The sequence below is a fragment of the Ipomoea nil genome, unplaced genomic scaffold (genome assembly GCF_001879475.1).
Source record: "Ipomoea nil cultivar Tokyo-kokei standard unplaced genomic scaffold, Asagao_1.1 scaffold3065, whole genome shotgun sequence".
NCBI lineage: Eukaryota > Viridiplantae > Streptophyta > Magnoliopsida > Solanales > Convolvulaceae > Ipomoea > Ipomoea nil.
Genome location: NW_017619493.1, coordinates 188,964 through 200,157, shown reverse-complemented (window position 1 = coordinate 200,157; position 11,194 = coordinate 188,964). Strand labels below are relative to the sequence as shown.

The 11,194-nt window shown below is 47.2% G+C and overlaps 2 protein-coding genes across 2 annotated transcripts; both read right to left on the bottom strand.

Moving 5' to 3' along the window:
- Nucleotides 1-3,989: 3,989 nt before the first annotated feature.
- LOC109164437 lies at nucleotides 3,990-4,658 on the bottom strand. The gene has a single exon (XM_019312976.1). It carries the CDS (start codon nucleotides 4,656-4,658, stop codon nucleotides 3,990-3,992), a length of 669 nt encoding a protein of 222 aa, XP_019168521.1.
- A 3,797-nt stretch (nucleotides 4,659-8,455) lies between these two features.
- On the bottom strand, nucleotides 8,456-10,200 carry LOC109164507 (LOB domain-containing protein 41-like). Its single transcript, XM_019313027.1, has 2 exons — nucleotides 9,918-10,200; nucleotides 8,456-9,333 (listed from the first exon to the last, which is right to left on the bottom strand). The coding sequence occupies exons 1-2, from the start codon at nucleotides 10,105-10,107 to the stop codon at nucleotides 8,690-8,692; spliced, it is 834 nt and encodes a 277-aa protein (XP_019168572.1). The 5' UTR covers nucleotides 10,108-10,200; the 3' UTR covers nucleotides 8,456-8,689.
- Nucleotides 10,201-11,194: the final 994 nt, after the last annotated feature.

Sequence of the window (11,194 nt, the reverse complement as noted above, 5' to 3'; positions counted from 1 at the left end):
TTCTCTTTGTCGGAATAGCTGCGTACCCGGTAGGTGGGCTCCACGACCTCCACTGGAATCTTGGCTTCGAAGCCATATGCCAGGGAAAAGGGGCTTTCTCTAGTCGCCCGTCTTTGCGTCGTTCGGTAGGCCCAAAGGAACCGATCGAGCTCATCCGCCCAATTTCCCCCGATGTCCTCCAACTTCTTCCGAATCCCGTCCACTATGGTCCGGTTCACATTCTCGACTTGCCCGTTAGCCTGGGGGTACGCGACGGATACCTTAGTGTGTCGTATACTATGCCGGCGACAGAAGTTGGCGAAAGCTTGGCAGTCAAACTGTCTGCCGTTATCGCTAACCACGTGCTCGGGCAGGCTGAAGCGGCAAATCACCTTCTTCCATAAGAAGCGCCGACACTGGTACTCGGTGATGGTGGCTAGTGGTTCGGCCTCAACCCACTTTGTGAAGTAATCGATGGCCACTACACAAAACTTCAAGCTTCCTGGGGCGACCGGTAGTGGTCCTAACAAATCGATTCCCCATTTAGCAAAAGGGATGGCTGTGGTGACCGGCGTGTAGAAGGTGGCCGGTCGACTGTCCTTCCAGGCGAAGGCTTGGCAAATGTTACACTTAGCTATCCATTCCACGCAATCTCTCATCATGGTCGGCCAATAATATCCCTAAACGACTAGCTTTCGGGCGAGCGTGTGGGCCCCCTGATGAGCGGCGCAAATCCCTCGATGCGCCTCATCCATTATCCTTTCGGCTTCGGGCCGGAGTAGGCATTTCAAGAGGGGCCCCCCGAACGAGCGCTTGTACATCTGTCCGCCAATGATCCGGAATGAAGGGGCTTTTTGTCGAATCCTTGCGGCGACTCCTGGATCCTCTGGCAATTCGCCTGTTTCCTTAAACTGCCGGATGTCTTCTATCCAAAACATCTCGGGGTTTTTCTCTCGATCCCATTCCTCGACATTTACCTGTTGGACCTCCAATGGTGTTTCCTCTATACTCGGACGACTTAACTCTTCCTTTTGGAAAATCTTGGCGAGGTGATCCGGTATCCCTTCTAAGGCGATTTTCGATAATATGTCGACCTCGATGTTGTCCATCCGGGAGATATGCTCTATTTCGTACGTTCCGAATTCTTTCAGAATTTCTATCGCCTTCTCCTTATACTGGGTCATCCGGACGTTCTTAGCCTCGCAGGTGCCGGAAATCTGTCCCACCACTAGCCGGGAGTCAGTTTTGATCCGCAATCGTTCTACTCCCAAGGCCTTGGTGAGTCGGAGGCCGCCTAACACAGTCTCATACTCGGCTTCGTTATTAGACGTCGGGAATAAATAGCTCAGGGCGTAGTAGAGTCGGAACCCCTCTGGAGTGACCAGCATGATTCCGCCTCCACAGTGTTGTCGACTCGCCGCTCCGTCCGCGTGCATTTCCCACCACTCGCCTGAACGGTCTTCCATGGTGTGCTCTTTTTCTTCTTCCCCTGCCGTGCATTCGACCAAGAAATCGGCCAAGGCTTGCCCTTTTATGGATGGTCGCGGCTAATACTCGATCTCGTACTGGGTTAACTCCATGGCCCATTTTACCAATCGTCCTGACGACGCTGGGTTTCGCAGTACGCTCCCCAGCGGCTGGTCGGTCAGTACCCGGACAGTATGGGCTTGGAAATAGGGTGCTAACTTGCGTACGATGATTACTAGTGCATAGACGATCTTCTCCAAGGCTGTGTACCGTGTCTCGGCGGCCTTTAAGGAGCGGCTTACGTAGTAGACCGGGTGCTGGGCACGCTCCTCTTCCCGAACCAGTACCGAAATCACCGCCTTGAGGGAGGCGGCCAAGTACAAAAACAAAGGCTCACCCTCCCGTGGGGTGGACAACACCGGAGGTGTGGAAAGGTACTGCTTTAGTTCCTTGAACGATTGCTGGCACTCGGTCGTCCAGGCGAAACCTTCCTTCTTCTTCATCGCCTCGAAGAATGGTATAGTTTTATCCGCCGCCTTACTTAAGAAGCGACTGAGGGCAGCCAGTCGACCAGTCAATCGTTGCAAATCTTTGACGGTGCTGGGAGGCTGCATATCGATGATGGCCTGGACCTTTTCCGGGTTGGGCTCGATGCCTCGTTTAGTCACCATGTATCCTAGGAATTTTCCGCCTTGCACCGCGAAGGCACATTTCTTTGGGTTCAGCCGGAGATTATATCTTAGCATCACTTGGAAGCAGTCGGCCAGGTCCTCCGCGTGTTTGGCCTCTTCTTTGCTTTTGACCAACATGTCGTCCACGTAGGCCGCCATGGATTTGCCCAGTAAGTCTTGGAATAGCCGAGCTACCATCCGAGTATAGGTGGCCCCAGCATTCTTGAGTCCGAAGGGCATAACTCGGTAACAATACACCCCGTCTGGTGTAAGGAACGCAGTTTTTTCCTCGTCGGCCGGGTGCATGAAAATCTGATGATATCCCCTAAAGGCATCCATGAAGCTCAGCAGGGCCGACCCCGCCGTCTCGTCAACCAGCTGGTCAATCCGTGGCAAGGGGAACGGATCCTTCAGGCAGGCTTTGTTAAGATCAGTGTAATCCACGTACATCTGCCAGGCTGGGGGTTTCGGTACGAGGACCACGTTCGCCAACCACTCCGGGTATTTAACCTCTCGGATGTGGCCCGCAGCTAGTAGCGTGCCCACCTCTTTCTTTACGAATTCCATTCGGTCATTGGCGAGATACCGCTTTTACTGTACGACCGGCCGATGGTCCGGATCCACGGCGAGTCGGTGGGCGATGATGGACCTGTCGACACCTGGCATATCCTCCGGCCCCCAAGCAAAGACCAGCCGATGCTTTCGGAGTACTAGGATAATCTCCTCACGAGTCTCCCCGGGTAGACCGACACTAATTCTGACCCGTCTGTCCGGCCGTTCAGGGTCGATTTTGATTTCTTCCAATTCCACGGCCGGTTCCGGGCGGGGTATCATTGCTTTCTTTGGGGGCTTTTCCATGATTTCGTGGATTTGCATTCCACGTTTGCCCATCCCCCTACAGGCTTGCAGGTAGCAGTCGCGGGCGACACTTCTATCGCAACGCACCGTTCCTATCTCGTTTGGCGTGCGAAATTTCAAGCAAAGATGCTCGATGGAGATCAGTGCTCCCAAGTCCTCCGGGCCTGGTCTGCCGAGTATAGCATTGTGTGAGCAAACTAAGTTTACCACAATGAATTTCATGCTGAGCTGCTGTACGTCGGGATAGCTGCCGACTTCCACTGGTAGGGTGATGGACCCCTCCGCTTCCACCGAGTCTCCCGTGAAACCGGCGAGTGGCGTCTTGACTGGATTCAGCTGTTCTCGAGTCAATCCCATCTTCGTGAAAGTCTCAAGGTATAGCACGTTGACACTGCTTCCGGTGTCGACCTGGATCCGCCGAACAACCACTCCGTTTACATCCATCGCTATGACTAGCGCGTCTCGATGCGGTGTCTCTCTTGTGGGCAAATCTTTGTCAGTAAATGTGATCGGTTCTCGGCACACTTTCTTCAAGCTTTCTTCTCGCCCATATACTGTTCCGACGTATAGTTGTCGAGCCCAGGCCTTTCTGGTATTTGCCGAGTCGCCGCCCTCTGGTCCGCCGACTATCATGTTAATAACTGGCTTTTGACGCCACTGGGCCTCGTCCTCCTCAGTGGCCGACCGCTTGCCGCGGCTACTCTCGGCGGCGACCGCGGGATCATCGTCCTCTCGTGCTACTGACCTTCATCTCCACTGATTAGGAGGCGGGGTCCCTTGCTGGATAATTCCTTCCATGACCTTTTTCAAATAGAAGCACTCTTCCGTACTATGGGTGTAAGACTTATGATAGCGGTAGTACTTAGCGTTCTTACCTGTCTCTTCACCTGCCATACACTCGTCGATCGGCGGGGGCGGAGGCGGAGCGACCGCTTGAAATTCGTGCACCGGGTGCTGAGGAACCGCTCTGTAGGGATGGACCATAGGCTTGTCATAGGGACGTCTAGCCTCGGGTCACCGAGCCCCTTCCGGGCGCTTTTCCTTGGTTTCCGCGCGGGTCCTCTTTCCGCCGGTGGATCCTCCGATTTCGCGTTGTCGCTTATGCTTCATGGCCTGCTCCGTGTTAGCCCGTTTATTGGCCATGTGTATGGTTTCCGCGTATGTAGTCGGGCGGTTATCCCGCAGCTCCCGATACAACTGGTCGGATCGTAAAGATTCGATGAAAAAAGTGAGTGCGGTCTGATCTTCGACCTCTTCGATAGACTGAATCTCCTTTTGCCATCGAACCAAGTAGGCTTTCAGGGACACGCCTTCCTCTTGATGGACATCTCCCAGGTGAGTCAGATCCTTCTGTGGCTTGATGTTGGCCGCATAATGGCTCATGAAGCGGTCGGCTAACTCCTCAAAACTGTGAATCGACTTAGGAGGCAGCGCCACTAACCACCTTTGTGCCGAGCCTTTCAGCGTGGGCAAGAAGGCGCGACACATCACCGGGTCTCGCATTCCCAAGACCTGCATTTTGGCCTGATAGCTAAGCAGATGCTCGCGTGGGTCTCCGGATCCGTCGAAGGTGGCTTGTTCCGGAAATTTAAAGTCGCCGGGTATTTTGTAGGACATGATCTCGGAAGAGAACGGAAAAGCGTTGAGCAACGCCTGCCCAGGGGATTTGGTCTTTCCCCCCATTTGTTTTTTCAGATCTCGTACCTCTCGGGCCAATTGGGCCGCGTCGCCTTCATTGCGAGTGTGGTTTCATGTGGATTCCGTACTTTCGCCGACCTCAGATTGGGCCGGTCGGTCATCGTTGTGCGTTACGCGCTCGGTCCATCGTGTCCGCGTCTTAGTTCTCCTGGTGCAAGCTCTTTCTCGACCGATTTCTCGATCTCGGCTCCCTGCTGGTGCGCGGCTGGGCTCCCTTTCTCCTAGTCGCTCTCGTGCAGGCTGCCGTCTAGCACTCGGACCCAACCTTGAATGGACTGATCGTACTGGCTGGCTCTCTGCCCGTCGATTTTCCTGCCCGTCTTTCGACCTCTGGGACAGTTGTTGATGGCGAGGCATCGGCCGAGAAACCGACTGTTCCCTCACTCCTCGACTCGCGTCGGCGAAGGCTCGTCCGATCGCGTGGAGTTGTTCCGGGGTGAGGGGTATCATAGGCGGCTGCCGGTTCACCGGTGCCGTTTCGTTTCCTTGACTTTGAGCATTTCGTTGGTTCAGCTGATCTCTTAGATCTGCCTCTATCCCGTTGTTTCGGTTGTTTGCTTGATCTCGTCCTTCCGACATGTTTATGACGCTTTTTCGTTCGACTTCGGCACTCGCCCTACTTAGAGAGTCACGTAGCTCTTTGTGTCGATCCCCACAGACGGCGCCAGTATTGGGTTTTGGGTTTTCGAGCCCAAGGAGGTCCAACACAACCTTTGGTTGGTGGATTCACCTTTCAAAAAGTGATCGCGAAGATGAGTAGTCGGATGATAAGAAAGTGTGTGTGTTTTATTCTCTGGGCATGGACTCGCCTCCCCTTTACAAGTGTGGAGGGGGCCTTTATATAGCAGGCTCCCCTCCATTCAAATTGAAGTACATTAATCCCTGCTTTCAAGGCTATTTACACTATCAGACCGTTCGGTCGCTGTTACCGGGTCGACCAACGGCTCTTTGGCCTCTTAACGGCCCTTTTGACCGAATCCTCTTGAATGCCGCATTGAGTGTTCCTTCAACGGCTCTTAGACCGACTTGAATGCTTCTTACTGGCCTCTGGGCCGAGTCTCCTTCCTTGCTTGGGCCCGGACCGACTCCTGGACCCGGCCCAGGCCCTCATCGGGCTCCTTCTTTTACTGACCCTTGTCTTCTATCTTGGGCTTTTTCTCTCCTGGGCTCTTCTCTCGTGGGCCCCTCTTCTTGGGTCGGGGTCCTCACCCCATCAGACTTATTTGATGAAGTTTAAATCTGATGCTTATCTATTGCTTGTTAATTTTTTGGCATATGTTAAAAATCATTTTAATACTTAGTGTTAAAAATTTTAGATCTGACAACGGTGCAGAATTTACACAAACTGCTTTTCAAAATATTTTATTACAATATGGAATTTTACAACAGTTTAGTTGTCCTAACACTCTGCAACAAAATGGGGCTGTAGAACGAAAGCACCGTCACCTTCTTAATATGGAAAGGGTTTTACGTTTTCTATCCAAATTGAACTATCAAATGAAGATGCTTTGCATCAATTTTGCGGCATGCACTACAGCACTATTTTAAATAGAAGGTTGGCACACAAATATTAACAACTTTTGCATTTAAAAACTACATTGCATAAGAGAAATATCGATCAGTTACCTTAGCAAATTTGAAAACCTGCGATATCCTTGCGATTTGTCGAGGTTTGGCGAAACCTTTAACAAAATCAGAGAGGATTGAAGAAGAGAAAACATAAGGAACACAGCAAAAAATAAAAAACATGCGATATCCTTGCGATTTGGCGAGGTTTGGCGAAACCTTTAGCAAAATCAGAGAGGATTGAAGAAGAGAAAACATAAGGAACACAGCAAAAATATAAAAACCTGCGATATTCTTGCGATTTGGCGAGGTTTGGCGAAACCTTTAGCAAAATCAAAGAGGATTGAAGAAGAGAAAACATAAGGAACACAGCAAAAATTAAAAAACCTACGATATCCTTGCGATTTGGCGAGGTTTGGCGAAACCTTGATGACTAAATTCCTTGTGAACGATGAACAAAAGGAGGAGTCTGGCTGAAAAATCGCGATATCCTTGCGATTTGACGACGTTTGGCTAAACGTTGATGACTAAATTCCTTTGGAACAATGACTGGCGAGGTTTAACTCAATGGCTAAATTCCTTTTGAATGATGACCGGTGAGGTTTGGCGCAAGGGCTAAATTCCTTCTGAACAATGACTGGCGAGGTTTGGCGTAAGAGGTATACTTAACGGTGAACTAACGACGACTCTTAAATTATTAACGGATGAAGTAACTGTGTGTGGGTATTTAAGGAAATCTCAATATAAAATTAAAATCTGATCAATCTAAGCCATTCATTTGACTAAAAAATTTGACCGTCATTTTTTCTATCCATTATAGGCCTAACCTTCTTGAGCTCTTATTAGTGTGTGTGTGTGTGTGTGTGTGTGTGTGTGTGTGTGTGTGTGTGTGTGTATATATATGTATATATATATATATATATATATATATATATATATATATATATATATATATATATATATATACTGACAAATGCGAACAGTACTTCTCGTGCTACCGGTGCGGATTCACCCTTAGGTATGTAAAAATGTATCACACAGTGTTCGAAAATGCACCACAATAAAATGCATCAATGGACCACACACCCAAAAAGTGCACCGCACTGCACAACACCTAATGGTGCATTTTCAAACACTTTGTAGTGCATTTAAAAAATGAATATGCTACACTCTCGCGGAACGGAAAGTGTATAATTTAAAAAAAAAAAAAAAAAAAATCGTGACTCTTTCCTACGAACCAGATTTTCCTTTTCATGTGGCAAGTAAATCTTGCGGCTGATTCATACATACTTCCTCTTTTAATATACCATTCAGAAAGGCAGTTTTAACAACCATTTGGTGGAGCTCAAGATCAAATTGAATCACCAAAGTCAAAATAATTCTCTTGAGAATTATTACCTTGTATAGCTTGATTAAACGAGACTGAAAAGAATTCGGGACACTTTCCTAAGAACCAGATTTTTCTTTTCATGTGGCCATGAAGTTTTGCGTGCGGTTGATTCATACATACCTCCTCTTTTAATTTACCATTCAGAGAGGCAGTTTTAACAACCATTTGGTGAAGTTCAAGATCAAAATGAATCACCAAAGCTAAAATAATTCTCTTGAGAATTATTACGTTGTATGGCTTGGTTAAACGAGACTAAATCATTATCAATGATCAAGTCGCTTTAATGCTCAAGTGCCATGGAAAGCTTAGGCCTTACTGCGTTACCCACTTCTGCTACACTTGTACAAGCGTAGTGGATTTCCTTGTACAAGTGTAGCGAATGTGCACTTTTGCTACACTTGTACAAGCGTAGCGGATTTTCTTGTACAAGTGTAACGAATGTGCAGTTCAATACTAGTGTAGGCAGAGTTGAGCTGCACATAAATTCTACGTCAACCAATCCATTTGCTTTGCGGTCTCATCAAAACTGTAGAACTACATCTATGAGTTAACTATGGGCTCATGAAGCAACCCATTTGCTTTGCTATCTCATCAAAACGATAGAACCACATCTATGAACAACCTAATTGGATTGACATCTCTAAGTTGGTTAAATATGAAGAACTTAGATAGACGTTACTTAAGAAACAGACAGATTATATCCATAGACAATTTAGGTGAAATTTACCTAAAACACTTATTCTGAACAACCTAAATGGACGTTCCTAGGTAACGCCTACCACCTTTTACTCTTTTCAGTAAATCAAAGAGAGGTAATTAAATAAAATTTAGACGGTGGTTGGCATTCCTGATTAAAGGAAGGATTGAAAGGAAACCATCATTTCTCTATGTTCACTTCTTTATGACTCTTTGATGACATTGACACTGCCTAAGGTATTACATCTCTATCACCAACAATTTGAGACCTAAACAAAATACAAAATTTTAAATCTAGGGTCCAAAAAAGAAATTAAATGGAAAAACCATACAAAATGGTCGTCAAAAACAGTCTTTGGAGTAATTACAGTTCCATTCTACACGCGGCTTCATCAGACCCGCCGGCGTCTTCGCTCATCCCAGCCGGCGTCGATTTCCAGTGTCTCGACATCGGCTCCCACCCGAGAGTTAGCTCCAACTCAACATCGCTCTCATCCTCCGGCTTCGCCAGCGAGGTCTCAACCGTCTCCCCCGACGCGCAGTTAGCATCGCCGCTCTCTCCGCCGCGGCTCTGCTCCTCGGCGTGCTGACTCAGCCCCGAGTCCCGGCTGGGGGACCCCACCGCATCCTCCTCCTCCTTGTGACTCCAGCTCCACATCACTCGCGCCGCGTCGTCCACGTCCGGCGACCCCGCCCTCTGCTTCGGCTTCCCCGCCGCCGTTCTCTTGAACCGCCCTCGCGACTTAACCTTGTGAAGATCGCCGGCGCCGGCGCCGGCGTTGGCGTTGTCCTCTTTGGACACGTGCCGGATGTCGCACGCCTTGAGCGAAGGGCTCATGGAAAAGGCGGCGGAGTCAGGGGATAGCTTCGTAATCGGCGCGCCGCCGAGAACGGCCTCCACCGCCGCCTGACAGAGCTGCCAGTTTCCCGACCACAACAACCCCGCCGATCCATATATCGGATTCACAATCCGCCCGCACGCTTCGTATAACAACGATCTAAATATAGCTGCAATAAATCAATCAAACAAACAAACAGAAAATCAGCTTCTACTCCAGGTGTACTCCACGCATCAAAAGTTGTACTTTATCCGGGAATATAACATTTGCATTTATTTATGCTTATTACCAATGTTATAGAAGGCACTAGGTGTTAGTCCGGCCTCAGGGTCAACTAACGTTTAAAGTATCGAATAATAATAATAAGAAAAATAACACACAAAAAAAACAAATGATTGAGTTAGGCGTCGAATTGGCCGAGTTTGGACACATAATTTGATCGACTTAGGCAAACTTGGCCGACTAGTTGGCCAATTCAAACACCTGGTTTGATCAACTTAGGCGTCAAGTTGGCCGGCTCGAACACCTAATTTGATCAACTCAGACGCCGAGTTAGCCGACTAGTCCAGCACCTAGGCAGTCTAGTCAGTCGACTGAAGGGTAAAATTCTCTCGGCTTAGGGTATTTAGGTGCCAATTAGTCCAGCACCTAGGCTGCCTAGTCAGTCTATTAAAAGGTAAAATTCTCTGACTTAGGGTGCCTAAGGTCTAATCGGCGCCTAGGTCAATTTTTGCAACAGTGCTTAGTACTAACCAGGGCGGAGGTGTTCGGGGCCGGCGTTGATGAGGTTGAGGAGGCCGGCGCGGCCGTAGAATTTGGCAAGGAACACGGTGGCGTTGGATTGGGCGTCGGGGGATTTGATCCACTGGAGGCAAGGTTTAATGGAGCATTTTTCACTGCAACCTTTCCGGAGAACCCGGCACCCGTTACAGCTCATCCGCATAGCTGAATGTATGTATGTATATACAATGTTGGATTTTGGATTTTGAACTTTGAAGAGAGAAGATCTTTTTGGGGGAGGAGAAATGGGTGATTGAGAGGTTATATAAATGGGGGGGTGGGCTTATAAGGGGCGCCGCAAGTGGTTTCCAAATTAGTGGTATCCTGGGTAGTCTCAGAATAGGCTGTTTCTTTTTTATTGGGAACTTCATCCTTTAACTTTCTTTAATCTCACTTCTGCCCCCTCTCTTTTTTATTTTGTTCACATTTCGCTTCCTACTCTCAATTAGTAGGAAGATTAAACATGACAAACGAATTACTCTCCGTGTGAGATATTAGTTGATTGGTCAAAATAGTATATAAGTAAATAAAAATATATAATTAGATCAGAAAATATAAAAATTGGGTTATTCGATGAAAAGTCGCACTTAAGATTTTTGTTAGTGGTCGGCTGGGTTCAACTCTTGTCACGAATATTGGAGATTTGGGTTTGAATTGAGTTCTTTGTGCACAGGTGTATATAGTTTGATGTTGAATTTTAAAGTTAAATTGGTTAAATTTATCATCTTATGAGTCTAAGACTGGATTCTAGAGTTCAGAGCATAGTGCGATGAAGTTGAAAATCTGTGTTACATAAAAGACATACAAAATAAATATATTTGCTCCACCATCGAGTTAAAAATATAGAAAATAAATATATCTGCTCCACCGCCGAGTTAAAAACATAAAAAAATAAATATATTTGCTCCCACGTTTAAAGTTCGATCCATTAACCATTCATTAAAAATAACAGAGATATTATCACACTGCATAGTAGTTGATATTTTAAACTTGATCATATTAAACTTAATTAAACAAGTAAAATTGGACTATGAAAATAATATATTGATAATTAGTCAAGGGGAGTGGTAATGCATGAATCCTGTAAATTTGGTCTTACATAGTTACATTAATCAATTTCAGCGTATTTGATTGTGTTAATTAGCTGTTTGATTTGGTTAAATAATTAATATTAGTGTTTGATTAATTAATTTTTTATAGCGACTTATTATTTTAAAATGTTAAAATTTAAAAAGTTACTTAAAACAGCT

What these genes read in the sequence shown, in the direction of transcription:
- LOC109164437 (XM_019312976.1), bottom strand. Translation starts at nt 4,658, where the DNA reads ATGGGGGGAAAGACCAAATCCCCTGGGCAGGCGTTGCTCAACGCTTTT.
- LOC109164507 (XM_019313027.1), bottom strand. Translation starts at nt 10,107, where the DNA reads ATGCGGATGAGCTGTAACGGGTGCCGGGTTCTCCGGAAAGGTTGCAGT. An exon ending in CCCCGAACACCTCCGCCCTG is followed by an intron (nt 9,334 to 9,917) that starts GTTAGTACTAAG and finishes GATTTATTGCAG; the next exon opens with CTATATTTAGATCGTTGTTA.